General features: G+C 39.2%; 2 protein-coding genes across 7 annotated transcripts in view; both read right to left on the bottom strand.

Moving 5' to 3' along the window:
- Positions 1-475: 475 nt before the first annotated feature.
- On the bottom strand, positions 476-12,521 carry SELENOO (selenoprotein O). 2 transcript variants are annotated; one of them, XM_033514326.1, is made up of 9 exons: positions 11,997-12,521; positions 10,486-10,689; positions 9,346-9,526; positions 6,220-6,368; positions 5,580-5,860; positions 5,081-5,231; positions 3,127-3,312; positions 1,903-2,059; positions 476-1,227 (listed from the first exon to the last, which is right to left on the bottom strand). In XM_033514326.1, exons 1-9 carry the CDS (start codon positions 12,503-12,505, stop codon positions 1,033-1,035), a joined length of 2,013 nt encoding a protein of 670 aa, XP_033370217.1. In that variant the 5' UTR covers positions 12,506-12,521; the 3' UTR covers positions 476-1,032. The 2 variants fall into 2 exon arrangements, with proteins under 2 accessions (XP_033370217.1, XP_015484456.1); XM_015628970.2 differs by having other exon boundaries at positions 6,220-6,350.
- A 3,360-nt stretch (positions 12,522-15,881) lies between these two features.
- TRABD (TraB domain containing) overlaps positions 15,882-25,851 on the bottom strand; it is a 33,272-nt gene continuing 23,302 nt past the window's right edge. For all 5 annotated transcript variants that reach the window (XM_015629074.3, XM_015629078.3, XM_015629077.3 and 2 more), the window contains 4 exons: positions 25,176-25,315; positions 23,354-23,526; positions 21,641-21,752; positions 15,882-19,120 (listed from right to left, as the gene is read on the bottom strand). In XM_015629074.3, the coding sequence (XP_015484560.1) occupies positions 18,946-19,120; positions 21,641-21,752; positions 23,354-23,526; positions 25,176-25,315 (600 nt within the window). In that variant the 3' untranslated portion in view covers positions 15,882-18,945. The remainder of the gene's footprint in view (positions 19,121-21,640; positions 21,753-23,353; positions 23,527-25,175; positions 25,316-25,851) is intronic.

Raw genomic sequence — 25,851 nt, 5'->3', positions numbered from 1 at the left:
CCTCTTCTCCTCCCACATCCTCCATCATCTTTTACCCAGGCTCAAATAGCATGTTCCTAAATGGCCAACTTCCAGCAAGAAGATTTTTGAAGACCATGGAAGTAAATTAAATGGTGCAAGAATAGCGAAAGAATGGAAGAACCCCATTGATAAGTGTGATGAGCAATACCTCACCCGCACACTTCTGCAACAGTCAGACTCTGTTAGGAGCACAGAAATAAATACACAACAAACCTGGATTTGAGTGCTGGGGTAGTTTAAGGCTCATGCTAATTTGGCTTATGCATCCTGCCCAAGGCAATTGGGTTACAAACTACTCTCCTGAGTTTAGCAAATATTTATGGGTGTTGTTTATTCAGTTGAAACTGAATAAACTTCATCACCAAGTTTTCAAGTGCAAATGTATGTCATCTCCCTTAATTCTGCTCTTAAAAAAATTCAATTGCTCCCCAAAAATTCTAGCCGATACACACTCTCAGAAAATAGATATTGATTTAATACCAATCTGAGGGTTCACAAGAAATTAACTACTTAATTACATGAAACATAGTTCAAACAAGCAACACTGAATCTATTCCTCCATTAAAGAAGACTATAAGTTTCTGCATAGAGAGAGTAGTAAACAAGTATTAAGAAGTACTATTAGTTAAGACATCAGACAAAAACAGATCAGATTCCTGACTTGCTATTTTTGTCTTCACATAACAACAACTCCATTTGGATGTTTCAAGTTCAGCCTGCCTCAACATAAAATGCTGCTTTTTACTTAACTTTACTAGTGAGGATAAAGAAAAGACTTTGGGTCTTTAAACATTTATATTACTGATGTGTATAGGCTGTTGATTGTCACTGGTTTGTTCCAATGATCCACAATTGCTTCAAATTAAGCACAGCTGAAGACCGCTGTAGATGCATCCAAATGTAGTGCTGTTTCAATAACTTAATAGCACTTTGATGTTTGCCTTGCTGAATTCTTCACTGCTGAAGGAGGATCAGAGTCTTCAGTTCACAGCAAAAAACAAAACAAGGCGGTTATGAAGATCACGTAACACAGAGCTCCGAAGCCCACAGCGGAGGTTTGCTGCAATATGGCTGTCTGCTTCTGGTCTCTTGAGAACAAACAGCTGCTGTAGCAGTTGCTCCTTCCTCTTCTGCATCTTCCTTTACCTCCTGCAAACCTTCTGCTTCTTGGAATGGATGTTCTAAAAGTTTCAGTACATTTCTTACCTAGAGCAAAAACATAGCACAGTTGTTAAGAATTTAGAAAGTGAAGGCAAAATGATATGCAGAAGAACCCCATGCCAAATAAAGTATGTTGTATTTAATACATGAACTCCAGATAAGCCAAATATTAAACAGATGAACAATATACATAAGATGCAAACTGTAAAATTGTACCTGGCTGAGCTTGTACCTGTATGGGATTCAAATAACTTGAAATGCAAATATTAAATACAAATTCTTATGTAATTTCTCAAAATAAATTAATTTTCCCATATTCTGCAAATAATATTGCACATGCTGAAAGTCCACAAGTTAAAGCTGTAAAATTTAAAAGATAATACTTTCCAGAAAGGAATAAGTGTAAATTAATCCTCAACTCCCTTCCAAGCCACTCTCAAGACAGTAAAAGCAGTGTGTCTTTTCTTAAGGTCAGCCTATAAAAGCAGGTGAAGTTCAGATTCAGAGTTTTAATTCCATTATTTGTACTTCAGTCATTAAAATTACAGTTTCAACAAAAACAACAGAGATCTCCTGAACAGTGAATTCCCAATCCCCTTACTGCCCAAGATTCCAGACTGAATTTTGCCTGATATAATGTCAGTCATTAACAGCACAACTACACATCCACACAAGCCTAGAGAGAGAGAGAGAGTGAGAGAGAGAGCAATAATAGCATACCTCTGAGAAATCCCCATTTTCAGCTGCTTCTATGGCATTCTGGGCAATGTAATTTCTCAAGATATATTTTGGATTGTTTGAATTCATGACTTTCACACGCTCAGTGTTCCAGGCATCAGCATTACCAACACTTTCTATTTCTTTTTGCAAACGGACTCTGAAATTAAGCAGGTGACAACAATTGGTTTTTACCACATGTAGAAGTTGACACATTTTCTTGTTTTGAGATACTTTGTTCACAGGTCTTAAAAAATACTACATCATCTATAATCCTCTCAGTTTATAAAATGCAGCATGACAACAGAATATAAAACACCACTTAGCTTAAAACTGTTCAGTACTATGGACAGCAGGTCCTGACACAGCTGGAGGAAGTAGCACAGCACAGTTTTTCTATACTCTGAAGTCAGATCAAGACACGGGATATGGTCTGTTCTGCAATGACTGACACGTTCAAGTTTTGTCTTTCAACTATTTTTATACTGTTTACTGGTTAAAACTTTTGCTGTTCTGGTAAAAACTCAGAGATGTAATACAACTGAGGCAGTTTGAGGTACTTTCTATCAGTAATCTTTCTATCAGTAATATCAGTACTTTCTATCAGTAATACTTGCTAAAGTTCTCAGCCCTGCTGAACAAGATCACAGGCAGCCAGGTGAGGAAAGATCTGACCTAATCCACACAGCACAAAAAAATAATGCTCTATTCAGGGTATTTTTTACAAAAAAAATCTCCTGCTAACACATAAGTTTTTAAGCTTTAGAACAGTCTGGACCTTTGTTTTCCTGGCCATGATTTCTGTTTTTACTCTTTGATTAAGCATACTTGCTTTCTGTATTAATACATAGACTTTTCTTTTGGAAAAAAAAATTCAAAGGACAGAATGCTTCAAGGTTAGTCAGTTGTAGTTACTGAGCACTTAAAAGTTTGCAACTGGAATTAGTCTATCTCAGAAGCAATATCAACACTTGTCATACTAGATTTGATACTAGGTGATTTCTACACCCTCACACTACCTCAAAATCTAGTAAAACAATATAAAAAGATACCCTTGAACTTTCACAGCAACAAAGATACTGATCATGGCAACAGATAATATTCTTGAGCTGCATGCTCTCCCCATCCTCCAAATCTATATTTAAGAGAGGGTGTCTTTTATGGGACATGCACATTGTTCTCAAAATGTAGAAATATAATAGTGCTATCAATACTGAGAAACCTTACCTGTATTTCTCCAGCCATTCCTTCCAGTGTCCTTTATTTCTGCTACGTAAATCATCTGCTGTTAACTGCTGCAGTTTAGAGAGCTGTTCAATGCGTTCCAATTCTTTATTTATACTATCCTTTGTTCCAATTAATGCAAACAGCTGAGGATTAGACTGAGCTAACATCAGCATCATTGACAGTTGTCTGGGAACAAAAGGAACAAATGCATTAAATCCTAAAGGTGAGCTGCTGGTCAAGATACATCTCTTCGCAATCAAAGTAGATACAAAAACATTCACAGCAAACAAGGATTTCACTAGAAAGGTTAAATAACAGAAATTTGTAATTAACAGAACAATTTTTATTATAAATAACCCTAATTCTACTGTTTCTTCCCCCTTCTTCAGTGTGTTTAATTTATATTCCTGTTGTATAGAAAGTGCAGACAATAGATTTTCAAAATTACTGCTTCAGTTACCCAATTCTCATCAAAACACCCTTCGAACTTCGAAAGGAATTTGGTTTAAAAATCTTACTTGGATATTAAGATAATATAGAATTCTCAACTTTTGTCATTTGGGGTTTTTTTTCTTTAACATCTAATATTTTTTACTTTAACACTACTATTTTTGCTAGTACTAATAAAAATCTAAATGATATGGAGAAAAATACTTCATTTAAGTTACATGAGACAACACTATTTAATTTTTTTAGTTAGCCAGTCTAAATCACAGACTGAGAACTACTTTCTGGTAATAAGTTCCAAACAATATCCAGACTATTTTGCTGCGAGTTTGCCTAGGATTGTATCTCTTCCTATTTCACTGTGTTAGCTGGTGCTGTACAATAGCTCCACCTTATTTTGCAATACAATTTAGCAATAATATGCTAGCTTTTATTTTTTCTGAATTAATAACTACAGCATACCATAAAGTAAAATAAAAACCCGAAGAGCTGCAGCATATCAAAATACAAAGTGTTTTTATTTCCTCTCTGAATACATTTTTAAGCAAAGGAGAAAAGAAACATTACTCCTGGCCTCAAAACAGACAACTCATTATAACAAATTATACTTTCCTACTTTTAGTCAGCAGAGATAAGCCAGGTGCTTTGATTTCTGAGTTTATATAAAGTCCTATCCAGATCTGATGTACACATCTGACATACCTACATCTATGATATCCAGGTTTTGGGATTAAAAAAGAAACATGTTACGCATTCATTTTAATACAGTATTATTCCTCTCCAAAATCTCACATCCCCATCATGATGATTTCTAGCTACTTTCCATGTTTCTCTACTCCTGAACACAATGTTTAAAAAATACTGTCCCATCTCTACCACACAAGTTATCTCTGTATTGTGCTATCAACACACAGCAAAAGCTGAAAAATTTAGTAGGTTCATTACCTTTACAGAGCATTTACTAAACAAGGAGGGAGAGAAATATACCCAAAATACCTTTAATTTTTTTCCCCATCTCCAAAAAGTGAAAAACTGCTGCAATCACTGTTATAAGCAGCAGTTGAACAGGAGTTATTATTTTTCCATGCTCAGAGTAGCTGGACTGCAGAACAAATGGGGGGGCATGGACTACCCCACCTAAAGGTTATCCATAGGCCAGAACTTGGGCAGTTGAAAGTGTCTTTTTGCTGACAGTACTCTAGCAGAATACAGTAGCATTACAGTTCAAACCCATTTCTTCTGTAAAATACTTCTGTATCACTTCATTATTTGGCACCCTCATTGTCTCAAGTCAGCAGAGACAGGGAAGGAAATGAAAAAAAAACAAACCAATCAAAAGCTCAGATAACTTTAACTCGAGAGCCAACAGATGGAAGTCATGCATCTACTTAACAGTGACATTTCCAGTCTTAAAATCAGTGAAATATTACATACTACGCAGAGTTCATTATGATTATAATAAAACTAAAAGAAAAAGCCAAAAACATTTAAGCAGTATAATTTATACCGTGGATCCATCTGTGGTTTAAAAACAATTTTCAGTTCTTCCACAGAAGCACACTGACTTGTAAGCTCTTCTAAGAAATCTTCAAATTTTGAAGGATCAATGTCTACTGAGAATGAACTCAGCAAGTAAAAAATATTTGTGAAGTCTCCAGCTGAAAAAAAAGAATTTCATGAGTAATGCAACTAATAAATCAGCAGGAAAGCAGTTCCCATACCTCCTTCCTACCTCCTCCCACAGCTGTACAGGTCACCATTCTAAAGAGGCAAACAAACTGTTCTCTCAGTGAGGGTGCAAATGTGAGATAGGGGCCCTGTATAAGGCAACAACTACCCCACAGTTCACAATAAGGTAATTATTTTCAGCCTTTTGTTCTTCTCTCAGATAACAATGGAGTTGCACAATGCTACTTTCTTTTAAGGTCAAGATATAAATTGTATTTTGATTTGGTAATAGATTCAGATAGGCTATTAAACAAGCACCTTCTGTGCTGTTCACCAACCTGTGAGATGCATGGTTTCAAGCAGTTCAGACACCAGCTTACTATCTTCTTCTAATTCCAGCTGGATTAAGCCTAGTTTTTTTCTCATCTTCTGCAAATAGTGTTTCTCAAATTCTGCATCATATTCCTCTTCCAGGATCAGTTGGCTTATTTCCAAGGGCAGCTCTGGAACTAAAGCTTCAGCAAGTTTCCCCAGGTTCCACTTGCAAATCTCTGGCTGTTTGTTGTAAGCATAGCGCCCTGTATTATCAGAACCATTGCAAATGTGCTCAGGGTCATACCTACAAGAGAATAAATGGCTAGTATTCTTCCAGTTATCTGGACACTAATACAGTGAGAAGTAGTACTTTTATTATTTTAGTCTGCTCTAGGAACTAAAAAATTTGAAAGGAAACATTCCTTGATTCTTTTCCCAAAGCCAGAGGCTACAAGAAGTCTTACAGCCAAGACGTTGTGAACACAGTTTAAAGTACATTGACAAGAAGAATTACAGGAAAACTAGAATTACCTTAATCTCCTTTGCTGTAAAGATAATTCAAAAATCTACTTTAGAGTTAAAATATTAAAGCAACCACAAGCACCAGGATTATCCTACATACCAAGAACATATGAACATTCCAAACAATGATGCCACACTGACCTGTCCATAAACCCAAAAGGGCCATAGTCAATGGTCAGTCCAACAATGCTCATGTTATCTGTATTCAGCACGCCATGGCAAAACCCCACACACTGCCATTCAGCAACCAATCTCGCTGTCCGTTTGGTTATCTGAAAGAAAGGACTTTTCTTCATTTTTTATCGTATTTCCAATATATTCATGTTTTCATATATTTCCAGTGTATCCCTAGTCTGAACTGAGCAGATTCTGGCAGTATGCCATACACACAAACATCTTAAGGACAGTTTGCCTCTCTCCTCCTGTCAGTAACTCCCCTGTTTCTCTGCCTCTTATTTCCATTTGCCTCCTCTTCTCTCCTCTCATGCTTGACTTGCCAGCCAATTGAACAGCTTTCAAATGCACTGGAGGCAGTACACTGAAATAAGATAAATTGTTTGACATCAGACTTGCATACTACTCTAGTCGTTATACAAATATATTCTTTTGCCTATTGCTAATTTTAAAGAGTAACTACAGGCAGGAGATCACATAAGCAAATGTACTCTTTTGGATTACCCCATATGTATGGGTGATTTACAGGGAGGTTAAAGGGCTGACACAAAAAAACTGTTCCCTGCAAACAAGTTTTAGCACTGATAAGCATGTCTCTCTATGTTCTGAGAGTGGAAATAAGGCTACAAGATTAAATTAAAAAATTGCAAGAATGACAATTTTGTTTAAATGCAATTCTTCATGGAATGCATGTTTCATCTGACATTTTCCGCTGCTTAATGGAGATTATTTTCATGGAATTGACTAAAATCACTGCATGTGCTCCATCCTTCAAATAAGTAGTACAATATTTTAAAGCAGTCCTAGTTATTAAATACATTAACCTACCTGTCAATTACAACACTAAAAGTCGGGAAGCTACATGGTTTTTAAATAAAACTAGTTGTAAATACTTTATTAAATTGCCATAAGTAAAAATTTTGCATAGCCACTAGCTAAAACTTTAGGATAAAATTATTTTCATAGACAAAATCATTCTTCTTCCCAAATAGCTAACAATGCACAGAAATTCAAAACGACTATTTGCTCCATGCTGCAGTGTAAGTGTATTTCATTAAGGTTCAAAAAACAATCTATTAATTGTTTCATTAGATGTTTCTATGCCTTTGTGTTCAAATCCAGAATTTTTCTACTGTTTTTTTAAAAAAAACACACACAGTCAAGTAAAGAACAAAAGTTAAACAAATCTTGCCCTGAAAAGTAGTGAAAACCATAAATGATGCATGGAACAGAACCTTTTGGTTTACCTCAAGGTCCCACACTTCTAATTTTTCCAATATTCTCATAGTAGATACTTTACCCATTTTTCCTGAACGCTGATTCATGGGGCAGCTGGAAGCCAGCAGCCAGCTACATGTGTCCAAAACTGATTACTTAAGCCATGAACCACTAAGAGAGGCACACCCTGTACAAAGGCTCTGTGCCAGGAAAATGTAAAATTTAAAAATGAAAAAATCCTGGCCACCAGAGTTGGGATAAAAGCACTCCAGTGTTAAGGCATGTCTGGATGTACTGTACACCACCAGGGTTCTGGTAAAAAGAAATCCCCCTAATAAGAGTGCCCAAAAGCAACTAAAGCTTGAGTGCCACTCAAAGATGGGTATATTGATGATAAAGAGACAGCTCTGCATCCCCTTTGATCTTTATTATTTTTGATCAACATTTTTCTACAGCTAGCCAAACCAGAAAGCAAGCATGGTGTATATGTAAGACTGTCAGCTGAAGGATATGCTCATTTAAATTTAAACAACAGCTACAAAGTATTTGAGAAGTACAGATAATGATGTCTGCTTTCTAGACAGTGCTGTGAAATGCAATCACTTGTACTTTTTGTCTCCATTTCCTCCACAGTGCAGAAAGAACGATAAAACAAGATAGAGTTGAAGTGATGGCAGTTGCCTGCTCATGGATGTTCTTGCTCACTTAGAGAATGGAATGGGGTGATTTTCAGGAGAGAAAAGTCTGTAAAGTCTCCACTAAGGATGAGAAAAAACATGAGGAGGCAATGATAGCACAGACTGGAGTGTGGACAGTCAGTGGCATGAGAAGCACAACAAATAAAAAACAGACCTGGAGAAACAAGAAAAGAATACTAGGAATAGGGGTGGGGGAAAGGAGAAGGAAACCAGTAGTAACTGGGCCAGGAAAAGCAGCCAAAAGCAGAAATAGGCAGGACAGGGCATACACATGCACATCCACAAAGATCCCCAAGTCCCATGACTTTTCTGCTATCAGGAAGTAAACATTTCATCAGCTACAGAGGACACAGGAGTGAGTGCAAACGCACAGCTCTCATCAACCCCAACTGTTCACACACAAAGGACTTGTCCAGCAGAGTTAAATTCTTTGGAATATAGTGGTGAACCAATCCGCAGCTTGCTTTGAAGAACTAATGCAAGCATGCACAGGTTGTGGTAAAGAAAAAAACAAAGGAGCAAGAAACCAAACCATAGAATGTCAGCTATTTTGACCTCTTATCGGTCTGCTATGAAAGTGCATTGTTCTACAGCCATTCCATCAGTCCTTACCAGATAATTTCAGATTTCAAAGCACCACAACAGCTTTTAGATAGACTACTCAAGTGTTAGACACTGGTATTTTTAAATTATTCTCTTTGCTGGCTAGTTAGAAGAATGCTCAACTGCCTTTAAACATTTCAATTCTAATATCTGAAGTTAAAATGATCTGCAGACAGCACTCCTGTTTGTAATTTGGAAAATCAGCATTCTCAGTATTTTACAAAATGATGCCTTGCAAGTGATGTCTCAGCACCATCAATTCATCACCTGACATTCAGAGCCAGAACTTCCTCTCAACAGTCTAAGACAGTCCCAGAAAATGGAGCTAAGTCTTTGGAAGCTCTCCCAAAGCAGGGAAATAATGATTTACTATTAGGAAGGTTAAACTGTTTTCACTGGTTAGATCAATATCAACACTACTTTCATCAATAAGCAAGTCTATCTACTAGAAGTACTTTCTTCAAAGAAAAAGGTTCAGACTTTGAATGATACTGACTCCAGTCATCTGTGCTTGCAGATGAAGTTCCTAAAGATGACAGGTATAGATTTATGAAGAGAGTCTGATCTTCCTTACCTCTTTGAAGAAAGCAGCATTCCTCTGAATAGTGTTGTCTGAATAAGCCTCCTGGATTTCTGGGTAGAAAGTGCTGATCACATAATCAAGCATCTGTATTCGAATATCATTCCGGTTAACACTGGGACCCTTGCGTCCAGTGTATTCATCAGGGGGTTTAAAAATTTCAAAAGAGCCAAATCTGTTTCAAAATAAAAACATGTTTTAGAATTAAAATATTGATACTATTAACATAATTTGATATTGTATGTAATAAAAACATTTACTGTTGTTCTAACAACAGCACACCATCTCTTAACACCAATCTTTCAGGTGGCTGAGAGAAAAGATCTGCAAGATTCCTACAATTAACATGGTGAGGCTCAGTGAATTGGTCAAAAGGAAGCTCCTACATCCACATGTAACAAAACTGACCAACCCTACCAGTACTGAACACCACCTCACTGAAGTTTATTACAACTCCTTCTACTGAAATTTTTTAATCCTAAAATATGTAAAAATATTGGACTTCTTTTAAATACTAGACTGTATATCAAGCATACCAGATATATTCTCCAGATATGTAAACACACAGAGAAATGCACACAAATACACACATACATCTGAAATCACATCTTCCTTATACCTCACCTCCCCCTAATATTCTGTAGCCTTAGAGGAAGCAGTGCAACTTCCTGAAATGCCTAATAGTTTCTGCTGGAGCTGGAACCTCGTACACTTCTCAGGCAGGGAAAGCACATCCAAACTTTGTCAATACTACTTTAGAACTGGAATTAAGGATAGAGCTATAATCCACCACTACTACTACTAAAAAAAAAAATAAAAAAAAAATCACGTATTCTGTAGAGGAATACACATGGAAAATCTCTTCTCCTAAGTCTGCAGAACTTCTTCTTTCCACCAGGCCAGCATCCCTAGTGTTTCTCTGTCTCAGTGCAAAGACAGCAGCCCATCCCATCTGCTGGGCAAGAAAAGCAGCTTCCTACAGCCCAGCAAAAAAAGTTCCAAGCATCCAGAACAAGAAACATACAAACACTGCTGCTACAGAAATATACTTAAGATGGTATTTTAAAAGACTGCTTAGTTTTAAAGGGGAAAAAAAAAACCAAAACAAAGCCAAGCAACAAAATAGGCTTCTACCTTATAAATGTAGAGGCTATTCTCAGAACAACTGTACACCTTTCATTTTTTGGATTCCCATCATAAAATATGTCACGAACGACTTTGGAGTCGGACGTCACGCAGGTGCCAGCCCGTGTTGTTGGTATTCCCAGGTGAAACATGGCCTCGCTGCACAGGAACTCCCGAATGCTCGACCGCAGCACTTTCCGGCCGTCAGCTTGGCTGCGGCAGGAAGACACAGAGGGTTTTTAGGCTATGATGGCAGGAACTCCTGTCTCCTCTGTAGCAGAGAGAAATAAAAGCCTAGAAGTAGCACACTCTGCCCGTGGTCACACAAAAAAGTAGTGGCAGATCTGAAAACAAAAGCTGGACCTTCAAACTTCTGTTAAAGTTCAATTAGATGAACACAGCAACTTGAAATAAAGAGCACACATAACAGAGTAAACCTTCCAGGTACACATATCCCTTCTAATCATTAACTGTGTTGGTTTTATTGATGCAATAGTCTTTAAAAATATTTTTAAAATTTGGACAACTATAGCTATTTTACTGTACATCAAGTTAATGGTTTCCTCTTAACTAAATGAAATATAATGAAAAATATTCTTTCGAATCTTTCTGGGTAAGCAATCTAGAAATGGGGTCCTAAACAGCTGCACTTAAAAAAACCCCAACTAAACAGACAGAAGATAACAAACTAGCTTATTTCATAAACATTAAGCAAAAGGAACAGACACAGGTGGTTCTCAGCCCACACTCCCAGCACTTCCAAAGCCATAGGCAAGCAGAACAGCCCAGGGCAGATCTAAAAAGCTACCACCACATCTGGGATTTTCACTGTGATTCCCTTAACTCTCACAGATCTGAAGAAGACCTTCAGAGGACCAATACATGAAACTAAGGTGTTGCCAAGCCTGTGTAGAGCAGGGACAGAAAATATGGGAAATTTAAAAAAAAATCCTGAAATATTTAAAGTATTTAAAGGCTAATGTGACTAATGAAGACACCCATCCCTTGCAGGGATTTGGTCAGTATGCCATTTTGGGGACTTTTCTGCTATTCCCTCCCACAGCTGGGAGGAGTGGGGAGAAGGAGCAGCAGCACAAGCAAACACTCACATTTAAATACCATCTGCGTGGGCAGCAATTACACACTGCTCTCCCCACTGTCATCATGGTCTGCATCCTCCCAGCGGGGGAAACCCGCACAGGAGGATAACCAGGGACAGAAGTCACCTGCACCATGCAGTGACATGCAGTTACGCTCCTGCTTTCCAGCAGAAAATTTTGCCACCTCCTGATCTAGCATTTAAGCATTACACTCGCCGATAACGAAGTTAAGCAAAACAAAACAAAACAACCACGAGGGTTAAGAGATGACCTTTGCCTCAGGGAATGATCCTCAGCAAGGCACCAGCCCCTCGTTAATGCGATCTGCGAGGCGGCAAGTCCTTGCCCGTCCTCCCCGCAGCCAGGCACGGGGCACCGCGCCCCGCCGGCTGCCCCGGCCCCGTCCCGCCCGGGCCTTACCGGGAAAAGGGGGTGATGCCGGCGCCCTTGAGCTGGATCTCCCAGCGCTCGCCCCGCGGGCCCAGCACCTCGCCCAGGTACATGGCGGCGCCGTCGCCCAGCTGCCCCGCGAAGCTGCCGAACTGGTGGCCGCAGTAGCAGTGCGCCGCGGGCTCCGCGCCCGCCAGCACCCGGTTCCCGCTGAAGAACAGCGCGGCCTCGGCCTCCGCCGCCGCCGGGTCGGCCGCGGGCGCCTCCAGCCCCAGCAGCGCCAGCGCCGGCAGCGACATGGCCACGAGCCGCGGGTTCTGCAGCGGGCTGGGCCGCACCCGAGCGAAGCAGGCGCCGGGCACGATCCGCGGGCCGCCCTCCTCCGAGGCGTCCACGGGCAGCGAGCGCAGAGCCAGGTTATCGAAGCGCAGCGCGCCCAGCCAGCCCCCGCCGCCCTCGGGCTGCTGCATGGCCGGGCCCGACGCCGCCCGCAGCAGACGCGGGGGGAAGCGGCGGGCGCTGCGCAGCACCGAGTCCATGCGACCGGGCCGGGGGCGGTGCCGGGGAGAGTCCCGCCCTTGGGGCCGCCCTGCCCGGACAGCCGAGCCCGGGGAGCGCGGCTGCGGCCCGGCACGTAAAAGTTGGCCCCGGGCCGGGCGGCTCGGCCCACTCGAGCAGCCGCCAGCAGCGGGGGGTGCGGGACCCACAAGAAGAAAAAAGTTAAATGTATGTATGCCAGAAGTCAATACTTATTCACAATGCTCCAGTTTTATTTCAGTTAATAGCAGCTACCTCAGTGGTGGGTCAAGACCAAACCTCTTTTAGGTGTGCACACTTAACTTTCTCTGAAGGGTCCAGTGGATGCCTCCACTTAAACCCGGCCTTAGCAGGTGAACCATTTACAGACAGTAGATGGCACTACATTATTATTTTACTTGTACTTTTCAGCTAAACTCAAACGTGAGTCTCAGCTTTAAAGAACTGGGGTGTAACCGTAGCAGAGACGACATGGTGGTGGCAGCAGGGAGAGGGAGAGGAGCTGCCCCGTGGCATTTGGGTGATGCACACTCAGAACTCTGTTGCACTTCTGTAAGAGACGGTCCGAAATTTCCCTTATCTGCCCCACGATCGTCGCAAGAACAGAGACCAAGACCCTGAAGACCCCAGGGGACTTTGTACAGGGGTTCTGGCCTGGTTGAGGTGGATGCTTGTCAAGTGATGTTTGCAGGTGTGCTCGCTGTGCTTCCATGGTATGCTGCCTTCGTTCCTGCTGGTGAGGAGAGGGTTGTTCTGTACCTTACACTTGCTTCCCTGAGCAATGGGTCTTATCACAATGGGCTGTGAATCTCCCCACCTCTTGGCCAACTGCCCCTAAGTTACTTTCTGAAAGAGATCTCCCCATGGAAGAAGACACTAGTGACCCCATCTTGTCCATTGGTAGCCATAACCCCCCCATTTTTTCTCTCTTTACTTTGCCTCTTTATCCCTCCCTCTCTCTCCCTTTCATCTATTGCATAACCCATGTTGTTGGCACTAAAATAAAGGCGCATCATTGCTGTTGTGATTTAAACTGAAATCCCTTTGTGTCCTTCTTGCACTCTGAGATCAAACTAACCTCTCACAACTCCCACTTGTGTTAGCAGATAGTGACAACTTGCACAAACTTAAAGGCCTGAGCAACTTTGCCAGGCTTGCCCACACAGAACTCCAGAAACAGAACACTCCTGCTGGCCCTGGAGAAAGCAGATATGCCGCTTAGTTGCATATATCACATTATTAACCACCCTGCTCTAATCAAATCTCACTTTTCATTACTTTGTCCAGTTTGTGAATCATCTCTGTAGCCAGAATCAGGGACATCTGACCACTGAAAGAATGTCATCTAGTTGGGATAATTTTTTTCTTTAGCATTTTCTTTTCTTTTAGGTCTGATCCTTACTACTTTTGAGGAATTAGTCATCCATTAGTCATAATACACAAGTACCAAGTATCTTGGATAAAGCACATGTGAAAGTAGCTGTGTGCGTCTTTCCCCTTGTCCCTATCATCACAGAGCTTTTCCGTGTCATACCACACAAACCAACCAAACATCCAACAAGCAAAAGCAAGCATTTGCTCACTTTGCAGCAGTCACCCCCAGCAGGAGTCCAAGGAGGCTCCAAGGAGGAGCCAGAGCCAAGCCAGGTGTCAGGACTCAAAGGACGAGGTCTTGCAATGGAAAAGAGCACACGCCCCCAGCTCCCAGCCTTTTCTCTACTGGGAGTGAGGGTAACAGCTTTGTTGCTGTTGCCTCCCTGGAAGGTAGAAAGCTCCACTCTGCAGCAGGCAGAAGGCAAGCAGCGAGGGAAGGGATAATTACACAACCCCCAGCCACCTTCTTCAGCTGGGAGCTGCTGAACAGGACAGCTGCTTCAGCTGTTCCTGGGGTTCTCACACATACACAGGGACACACAAGACCTGCTGGTGTGAGGATATAACAGCTGGTGCGTTTTTGCACCCCAAGAGTCAGTAGCCCGATTTCAGCCTTGTATCTTTGGGGCTACTTTTATCCTGTGTTTGATGTCTTCCATGTGCATTTCCACATCATGGCCTCAGCACCTCGTTGAAGTCTGTCCACCAGTCAGACCCACATGAGTGACTCTTCTCCTGCCAGTACTTAAAAGCTCCCACATCTTATCAAAATGTCAGTCTTAAAACATTCAAGTCTAAAATAAAATTTATTTTGGTTTTAAAAAGAAACAGGGAAATACATACATGAGAATCTTAGAGTTACACAAGTGATAATGTGCTGTTTCTTTTCCATGTGTTTTTCCCACTGCCTGGCACTGAGGTAACTTGATATATTTGTCAGTTTTTTAGATGTTTTACAATACACACAGAAATACAACTTCCAGTGGAAATACAGACACTTTAATCCACCTTAAATAGCATATTTTTAAATTTTGTTCAGTATTTGGTATAGAAAAGACACCTCAAACATGGTGTGGGCCAGCAGTGTAAAAACGTAATGCTGGTGAACAACACTCCCAAAGCAGGCAGCTGCTGGGTGCCACCTGAGGCTGACTGAGCACTGCCCCAGAGCTGAGCTGCTGTGCAGCCTCCTCTGCCACTCCCAGGGACAATACAGGACTACAGTTTTCAAAGATTTTTCTTCCACCTACATGGTTTAACCTGCAATTCTTTGTAGCCACAGCTCCAATTGCAGCTGGAGGGAACTATTGCCTGATCAAGGAAAAACAACAGGCTGCATTTTGCTTTACATACAATCAAAAAAGATGGACCACTGATTAACAAAGGGTTCAAACAGATGGTACATTATCTGTATGGAATACAGCTTATTATATATATGAATACAGGGTCTTTGGATTAATATGTTTTTTTAAAGTAAAGGTCACAGTGATTTACCTGTGTCAATTTCAAAGAAAAAGCTCTGCCACCCATTCAACATCTTTTGCACTTAAAGGATCTTTATTTCCCACACACCTGAAGCACAAATGACTGTGCCTGATGTCAAGCCAATGTTGGAGTGCTTTGCTGGACTGGGACTACAGCTGTCAGCTCCTTGCAAGACTGAGCACCGGAGACAGGAAAAGCAACAACAAAATCAACTCACCATGCCTAACTCTGGACTCTGTAAGTTCTCACATTGAGCAGTCTCCCTCTGTGTTCAGTAGGACAGGGAAACTCATCCTTTTCTTCTTAACCAGTTACATGTGGTAAGCAGAGAAACTGCCTACTGTTCCCCTGCTTCAGCATTACACCCAGATGCCCCTCACAGGAGGTAATTAGTTCAACTAATGTTCTGCAAGAAAATGTGTAAAATGGTGGGATTATCCTGTACTAGATCTAGCTGACCAGAGTTTGCTCTCAATAAAAATATTGGCTAATTAGGAAAATAAATACCTTCAGCAGAAATGGTGGTTAAAATACTTTATTTTTTATATAATAGAACATACTGCTGTTTACTTTAAATCACTTTAAAGGCACACATTTTTAAAAATACTTCAAATTTACATCACATGTACAAATGCATAAAACAGATGTACATGTCACCAAAAAAATACAATATGGCTTCATAAGGTTGAGGCGGGGCTGGGACAATTCGACATATACTTAAATTTTACAGGATGCTGCTAACACTGAAAGGACTGACTAGAACAGAAAAGAATGGACCTAAAACACAGATTATGTTATATAAACAGTACAACACATTGAACATACAACATCAAGAATCTGTGTATGGATTCATAGAATTGTTAGTTCTGCAAATTCATCACTTTCCAGTGCCACTGAATAAACAGTGCATGCATATGATCTGCCAATTTGCAACTGTGGGAAGATAAATTGCAAATTCTCCATCCACAAAGAGGTTCCCTGAAGAATGTGCTGATATGCTTTGTAAAAAAAAATAAAATAAAAAGAAAAAGAAAAAAAAGATTGAAACAATAGACTTATGGTACTGACTGGAGAGGATAACTGAATAATGAATGGACACCTTAGTTGGTAATGACTTTTGGCTAAAAAGCATAAAACATCAAGTCTGCAAGAATGCTCCATGACAATCATTTACCATTAGTCCCACCCAAGATTAAGGCTCCTATCTAAAATTTACCTTAGATTTGTTTTTTGTGTAAAATTACCTGAGCACAGATATCAAAGATCCACAGAGCTTTTAAAATACCTGCAGATACTTTAAAAATCTGTAGAGAACTTAAAGCAAAATATCCATATATTTAATTCTACTAGCTAAATATTCTCAAAAAAATAACCAACAGAACATTTTGGTATGTCAGGAAAGCCAGGAGTAGAGTAAGTTTAAGCTTTTGCTTTCATCTTTTAAAAATGTACATAAAATGTAATAGAATTATTCAAATAGGACTGCTTAATTGTAAACAATAGATTGATGTTTTTAAAAAACAGGAATCAAAATTCAGGCAGTCACTCTACTCTTCTATAAATTGTTTACAAATGTTGATTTTCCTCTTGCTAGAGATGGCTGGCGGTTTTTTAAGCACTAATAAATACAAAATAAAAGGACCTGCCCCACTGTTTTCTGTATTATCATTTATATTTTGTGTCCTAGAAGCATGAACTGCTGTCATTCTCATTTGCTAAGGTTTATTCCCTGGACACCTGTAAGGCTCAGACCCAGAAAAGCACCTAGCAACATCTTAAGAGCTCTGCAGAATCAGGTTAGATTCAGTAAGGTTAAAAATAAACATGCACTTTAATAATTTGCTGCACTGGAACTCATAAAATTTTCAAAGAGCAAGGCAGAAAAGCATCAGGTTGCATGGACAGACCAGCTCCCAGCAAAGTCAATACCATCACAGAGAGGAGCATCAGACCCTTAATTTTAAAAGCTTAAAAAAGACTACACTGTACAGAAGATAGATGTACATACTTTGAGCAAACAAAAGACTGTATGGAAACACTTCCAACACAAGCCTTTGGAAATATACCCTATTAATAGTGGTTTCTGGATTTTATTGAACCAACTGAAAAAACACAAAGAAACACAAAACACAACATCACCTTTTCCTCCTCCTGCCTCACATACTGGTTCCCATCTTTCATTCCCAAAAGAAATTAATACAGATAAAAACCTCACTTTAAAAACAATGAGCAACTGTTTATGAGCCTGAGGAGCAAATGGGACTCTTCCATTCAAACACATCGGGTTAACTTTGATATGACAATGTTATCTGTGTTGTTCAACTAGGACTAGCTGATTGCCAAGGGCATTTTACAATCACTGACAATCCTGTAAAAAGGGAAGGTACCAAAAAATTTCAATGAAATATGAACCTAGGATTAAAAAAAAGAAATACATTGATGATGGATGAGTGTTCCAGATAATTAAAAAAGAAACAGCAGTCTGTAGTACCCATAATTCTGTGTATAAATAGCAGTTAATCCAAATAAAATGCTACAGTTGGTTGAAAAACTAAATTGAACACTGTTTTCCTATTAAATAGATTAAAATATTCATCCACTGGGAAATTACATTGATAAATAAAATATTTTCATGTAGCAAAACCAAGGGGCAGGTTAATTCCAGGCTTTTTATGCCAAATATGAAAGGTCTGAATAAAGAAAGTAAATTGTACAGTAGTTCTAGTCTCTTAAATTTACAATACTGAAACCAGCAGGATTTGGCTAAATAATACAGTTTAAATAAGCTAATCTAAAGGAACAGTGTCCTGTAAACATCTGACACAAACCACATTGCATTCTGATGGGGTGGCTATACCTTCTCTATGCAGGAGAAAGACAATTCAACTGATGGTGGTAACAAGGGATGCAATCTAAAGGCAACATTCCTGTTCTTCAATAAGGCTTGTAAAAAATTTGAACCGTGTACGTATGACAGCCTGTACAATTCTGAAATTTCTGGAAAGCTCTTAAGTTTAAAAAAAGCCTAAATGTTTTAGGTATAAAATACACATTGAGAAGATGTCCTTTTAAATTATGTGTAAAAGTGTCTGGCACCAGAAACAAACACTTGGTATTATGCCTAAGAAAAAAAGCAAATACTCACTCAAGTGTCCCTGAACTTCAGAGGAAATGCAGCCAATTAGGTTACTTTGTGTTGTTCTTTCCTCTGGAAAAGAAGCCATGAACACACCCTTTAAGCTGCCTTTACTACATCATCAGTTATATATATATATATATATAATGCATATATATAGTATACGTGTATACAGTATGCATACAATATATATATATATATTTGCATACACATTTCTTTACCTCAATCTGGAATCATCTGGTTTCATGCAGCACACCTATCAAGAATCAAAACTATTAATTAGATCATAGCTGGTGTAACTTTAGTATCAAATCTTTTATTATATAGTGATTGAGTGTAGCTTAGCATCAATCAGCTCTGACTAGAATCCTCATCCTTCAGTCCAGTTCACGCATTGCCTCCATCAACCTTTCTTCAGTCACCTTCTTCACACAGCCTCTACTCGATTCACTGCTGAGACACCTCTGACAGCCTCTGAAGATAGCTCTGTGTTGCTGGCATTGAAAGAACAAACTGAACTGTCCTGTGACCTATTCGGTAGCAGCCGTATCCCAGCAGTCCAAAAACTGTTGCTTTTAAAACAAATTTGAAAATCTTACTTGAAGGTGATGGAGGAGGCACACTGAAACAAAAGACAGAAAACAATATTTGCATAGCTATAAAGAGTAGGCATTTTTCAATTAAAAAAAAAAAAGAAAAAGGGATCTTTTCTCCCCTTTCTCTCCACAGTGCAGGAAATTTTTGGGTAACAGATGCATCATGAATGCACAATGTATTCTTTCATGTTCAAGGGCTACATAAAATTAAATAACAATAAAAATAAATAAACACTAACAAAGCCTTTTCTACTTATGTATTATGCCACTCCTAATGGCTACAAACCTTTACTTGTCCATCACCCTGCCAAAATAGCTAAGTCATTTTCTTCTTTCCAGACTTCTTGAATACTAAAAGAGAATATTGAGATTTTCACAGAGCCACTTGAAAGTCTTTGCACTGGCCACGTGAGCCAGGAGGGCATAGGGCAACACACACACCAGGTCTACCCCCACAACCTTCAAGCAGTTTCACTGTTGGGGTATGAAGTAAAAAATTAGTATTACCTTCCCAATAAAGCTGACTTGGAGAGCACAGACACACACACGTGCAGCCCTGCACCCTCACTGACAGGCTCTGCAGCAGTTCAGCTGGCCCTGAACCCACAGCAACTCATAATCCTCTCACTCAACTCAGGCTTCCATGTATTGCTTCAAAGGAGCCTGAAGTTATCATTTATTTATATCCAGAAAAAGTTTCTAATGTATTCGGAAGTAATCAGTTACAATAGTGCAAAAACATTGGGTGCTCTCAAACCAGGTTAGATGTGCTGAGATTAGGATACAACTAGACTGAGCTTAGATCCATGTGCTCAAACTAGGGAAAAGTTATCACTGCTAAGACTTGGTGCACATTACAGCAATACACAGGAGAGTTTTAAAAAAAGCATATGTATTGAACCAAGAATGGTGTAAAGGCATCTCTTCACACATTCTTATACCCTTCTCCACCAATTCTTGCTCAATTCTAATACCCCACCACAATTAAAAAAAAATCAATTAATAACTGCTGGTCAGGGCACAGTGCTAATAATGCCCAGGTTATGAGTTCACCATTCACTTAGAAGTTGTATTCAATGATCTCTTCCAACTCAAAATATTCTGTGGAAGACAGCAAAGTCTAATGCTAGGAGTTAGGTTCAATGCATGAACTTAAAAATTAGAAAAAAATTAGAAATATATGTATATTTTTATCCAGAAAATTTTCATGTTTCAAGGTCTACAATTTAACTAAATACCTGTGAAAGTCTTAAAAACATGCCACCTTAGAGAGGTGATGAACACTAAACACACAAAAGAAAGCCCTAACTCTGCTCTGCAACTGCAGTGCAACAGCATGGGGGCAAAAAAGTTTAAAGACAATCAAGTCTAAACTTCAATGATAAAGACCTTCTGTGCAGACTTGAAGACATGCACTTGGTCTTTGGGCTATTCAGTTCTGTGCTGTCAATGATGCAACCAACAGCCACCACACAACTACATGGATTTGGACAACCTAATTGTACAGGTTATTTGCAAGGGTGCAGAGGAATATGGACATCTAGTTTGTGACTCCAGGTGAGGCTTAGCCTTGAAAGACAGTTATAAATGGCTAGGCAGAGATTTTGTACTTAGCATTCTTGAATCCAGACAACAAAAGTCTCTCTAAATCATATTTTAGATGTCTAAATATACCATTTATGTGGATGTCAGTCTTTTCTGGTTTTCACAGCCTCTGAAGAGATGGGTGAGTGGGTTACATAGACACAATAGATGGATGTGATAAGGAAAGTGTGCATATTTAAAACTCTATAATCCGAAAGCACAACAGACCAACACTACTAGCTTGTATTATAATCTCTCCCGTATTTCTGAAATCTTGACCTTTGTGGCCTTACCTTTGTGGCTTTATGGAATACATAGTCTGAATGCTTTGGTTCTTCAATTCTGTCTTTTACAAACACATACATCTATTTTCATATTTAATATATTTATATTTAATATTATTTATATTAATAGTTATTTTGAAGCAAGAGTTCACCAGATACATAGCTTAAACCAGCTCATAATTAGTTAGGTATACACATTAAATTAAGCCATTACTTAAATATACACTTAAAAATAGGGTACAAGCAATGGCGACACTAAGCTTGTCAGAGCCAGCAGTCCTGACAAAACACAAGCTTTAAATCCAATGATTTGTATTTACCTAAGTTAGACTAAAAGCCTTGTTCTGTTTTCACCATCTTCCACATCTGTCATTAGAATTTTCATTTCAGAAGACTTAAATGAGGACCAATTAATTTTCTTCCTAGACAAGCACATAGTCTCATCTCTACTTCCCTCCATATTCAAATATTTATTTTTTTCCTTTGACTTTTTCTTTTTCTTTGTTGTAAGCACAATCTGCAAGCACTGCACAGCAAGTCAGTGAGCTGACAGGGCAGGAATGACAGAAGAGATGATTGTTCAAGCTGTGACAACCAACCAAAAAAACCTCCAAAGAAACTGCTGGATTTTAGCAAGAGAAGCTGTTACACCAATACGTAGGAAAGGGCGACTGTTACCTCATTATTTCCTGGATCTTTAAGTCGGAATTCCAGTTCTTTTCAATTCCAGGTACATGACCCATGCCAACAACACCAACTACAACAGCTGGGATATATTTTCTAGGTTCATCTGAGAAAAGAGAGATGGAGAGAAAGGAACATATCTGTAAAATAACTGATTTCAGGCTTTAAATAAATAGACAATGTATGAGACTACAAAAATGATTTTTCCAAGATACAGGGATCTGTATAGTAGAATATACTACCAAACACAAACCCTGTTGTTACAAACTCATCTCACCTACTGCCTTTTTTGTTGAAAGTCTGAAAAAGACAGCATGGTTTCTAGATTTTTAGGAGTCATTTATTTAATATATAATATTTATTTAATAAAGAGACCTGGCCAATGCTCATACTACAGCCTCAGATGCAAGCTGAATTTTCTTTCCTTCTCTGTGTAGGTCATGTTTCTGTGCTGCTTATGAGGAACATTCCTGGTCTTTGGCATCTCCTGAACAGAGAACCTTCTCTGCCACTTTGGACAGTGGCACCTGGCACAAATAATGCAACAAGATTTGGGCTCACAATCGGAGAACAACGCTTGAGACCACACCTGTCCCAGTGAAGGTCACTGTTAGAGACCTGGCCTCAGCAACAGCAAACCCAGGCCAGTAACACCCAGCAGTTCGCCAGCTACCATCAGACCAATGCAACGCACACCAGCTCTCACCCTCACCTCCCATCTACCACCCAAATTTCACAGCATCCAAAACCTGCTTTCTGAAAGTTTTCCCTAATGAAAAATATAGCACCATGCCACAAAAAACCCTTCTAAGGAATAATGATCAGGCTACTTTCCTATGGGGAAAATTCTATATAATACATAAATATAAAACATGAGTTCCACTGTTTTGCTTTAAATAGCCACCCTTGATTTTTCCAAAAGTAAAAATGTAAAGAGCAGCCCACCTCAAAATGGAACAAAACTGTAAACACTAGAACTATTATACATATTTACCAAATTGGTTTTTCTAAATTTTCTTTTTCTCAGTCTGTTCTGAGTTGCTCTAAATCAGAACTGCAATTACAACAGAAGTTCTGCACTGAAGTGATGACAAACACTATCTTCTTAAAAGTAAGAGGTAAAAAACTTCAGTATGCTTATCTCTATAGGAAAGGCATGCAGATCACATATGCCAGCAGAACACTCCGAAGACTAGACAAATACTATTTTTCTATATGCCTATACTTTGCTGAAACAGCAGTCACATATGAGTATTACTGCCAGATCACCAAAGTTCCTAGCAGCCAAATTTTTAAGTATAAAAAAAAGCCCATGAAGAGTACTGAAATTAGAGAATTAACTTATCAATAAATGAGTCCCTCAGCAGCCAGCGACAACAATGAATTTGGTGAGATAACCGGGCAAGTGAGATAGACTGTCCCATACTGTGCTGTCCTACCAGATCCCTGCCTTTTGAAATAGTTGTCTGCCTAATTAGTACTTTCCAATTTTAAATAGCACAATGAGAAAGGAAACATAATTTACAGTCTATTGCTCTATGTGGTTTCAACAGAAGAGTAATATCCCTTTTTAATTTTTTAAGCATTGTATCTTATGTGACATGTGGCATTCATGAAGAGAGCATCCCAGATTTCCTGAGAACTGAACTTTGGACCAGTACACAAAGTACACCTTGCTGGTTATAATCTCTGCTTTAAGACAATTACTTTCTGAAGCTCGAGGTAGTTCTATCTGCTTTGCTGCTTGCTTCAGCATGTAGGTCAAGTAAATATCTCGTTCGGAGACAATAGTTCGATGAAGATCAGGGAATTCTCCAATCATTTCTGCCATCATCTGTTCCAGTAAATCCTTCTGTTTGCACTTCTCCACATCATCTTTACTGAAAGAAAGGTAAGTTTTCTCAGTATCTGTTACACTTTTAAAGGTCAACACAGACAAACTGATGAAAAAAAACCAATACCTAAATTCAGTCTACAGTTCTCCTCCCCCAGTTTTCCTCTCCCGAAGGAAAATAATCTCCATAAACCTGAAAAACTTGATACCTAACAATGCCTCTACAGTGAAGGAAAGGGAAAGAAAAGAGGTCACTTGCCTTTAGCCAGTTCAACTGGATTTTCTCCCTTCCCACTTTAAAAGCTGACAACTCAACTCAGCAAAACCACTAGGGCTTGAAAGGCAGGAGAAAGTGGTGTCCCACTTTCATTGTGTATTGATAAGCTTTGAAGAGCCTACACACAGCTCTTCTGAGGTAGCAGATCTGATCACTGAACACTCAGAGACTCTACTTAAGGAACAAAAAAGGCACACTGTAATGCACAGTCTGAGGGCATGGAAAGACATCTGTAGGTTGTAGTGTCAATCACACTTCCCTTTAGAAGGGAAGACAAAGTTATAAACCAATTCCCAGAACAGAAGAATAGCAAATGGGCAGAAAATGCAAAATAAGAACTGCAGGAGTAAATGTAATGAGCTTTTATTCTTTTCATAGGTACTATAAACACTTCTGTTAGCACCTTTAGCTGTGGGTCATAGCTTGCAGCAATAAAATTATCTGGTTTGGCATCATTGTCTAGTTGACCGATTTCAAACAGGCTTCCTTTAGTTTCCAAGACAAAAAGAACACTACAAATGTCAGCAGGGCAAGCTAAAGGAGAAATGCTAGCTTTCAACAGACCCAGAAACATCAACAGACTGACAATTTTGATGTTGAATTATTATTCCATTTTCCATGGAATCTCATGATGGCTGGATGTAGAACTCTTCAGAATATACAAATTATTGTACTGAGGCCTTTCTCTTATTTACATTATCCACACACAGTGGTGGGAAAAATTTTATTTTCTGCATAAAAATAATAAAATAATAATTTAAAGGAAGTTTTTAAAGTATACTAGGAATTCCTCAGCACCTAATCTTACACTTCACCTGGAAGTAATGCATTGAAAGACAACACTTGATGTTGTGTTATATTAGGAAAGGCCATGGAAGCATGACATAGACTCTCTAACTGGGCTGCACAAGAGAGCAAGTTTTAGTATTCCTGATTTTCTTTTATAGACAGGTCCAAGAGGGTCCGAGAGGTAAAACTCTCATTGGTGATCAAACCAACACATCACTATCATTGGACAGTTAGGAAAAATACCCCTTGACTGTTTCTTGCAAGGAAACAAGGATCAAAACACCTGCAAGGATTGTTTTCCTTCTCTAAGAACTGTTTTGATTCCTATGATTTCTCAGGCCACACTTTCTCAGGCCAGTCTGAGAAAGTTATGTGACTTGGTTTCACACAGGCTAAAATTAATGCCTGAAGCCTAAAAATCTCTTATTTGACCATTGTCAGTTCCCACAACCTGACACAAGATCAGAAAGACAGCTTTCACTTCAAAAATACATATTATTGCAGGATAATTTGTATTCATCCTTCTCACTAACTTCAAATTTCATTGCATCAGGCTGGGTATCCTCGTACTCAAGTCAAACTGAAGAATTGAATAATCCACCGAAAACATATGGAGTCCTTATTCATACCTGATGGGGTCAGATAAGAAGCAAAGGCCCCAAGCAAGCTTGACTTTTTGCCAGAAGGAAAGTGCAGCAATTGCTCTCTTAAACGTTACAGGGATGGGTCGGTCACCGAGGTGGAATTTACAGAAAGGTACTTTACTGGCCTGAAAGAGAAGATACAAATAACTAGTCAATGTTTCATACTGCAGCACATCACATTCTTATTAATGAATGTTAAGGATTTACTGCGTTATACAAGGTATCTTAAAAAAGAGCAAGCAGCATCATAATTCAACATAAAAAAATATTTTGGCTTTGCAGTAAATTAAATTTACAAAACACTACTACATTACTTCATAAAGGAATAAATCCACTACACAATGCAGTAGGTATCACAGTAAAAAGTATTAAATTGTAATGCCACACCCTTGAGATTACTTGTACTAAAGCAGAAAGCTTCTGATTATTACTACATAAGGTGACAATGGGGCTCAATATCTGCCTGGATCTGAAAAAAGTAGGAGGTGAACTGACTGTCATCATTTTGCTTTCACCTAGTATTTGTCAGGATCATCAACCTTATAGCTGGGCATGGTAAAATATACTAAAGAAAGAGCTTATGAGACAATAACTGATGCCAGATTCCATGTGACAATGTGAGACTTGGCTGTAAGCTCATGCTGACAAATTTTAGCACAGT

This window comes from Parus major, chromosome 1A, assembly GCF_001522545.3.
Source record: "Parus major isolate Abel chromosome 1A, Parus_major1.1, whole genome shotgun sequence".
NCBI classification, from domain to species: domain Eukaryota; kingdom Metazoa; phylum Chordata; class Aves; order Passeriformes; family Paridae; genus Parus; species Parus major.
This window is presented reverse-complemented; position numbering and strand designations above follow the sequence as displayed.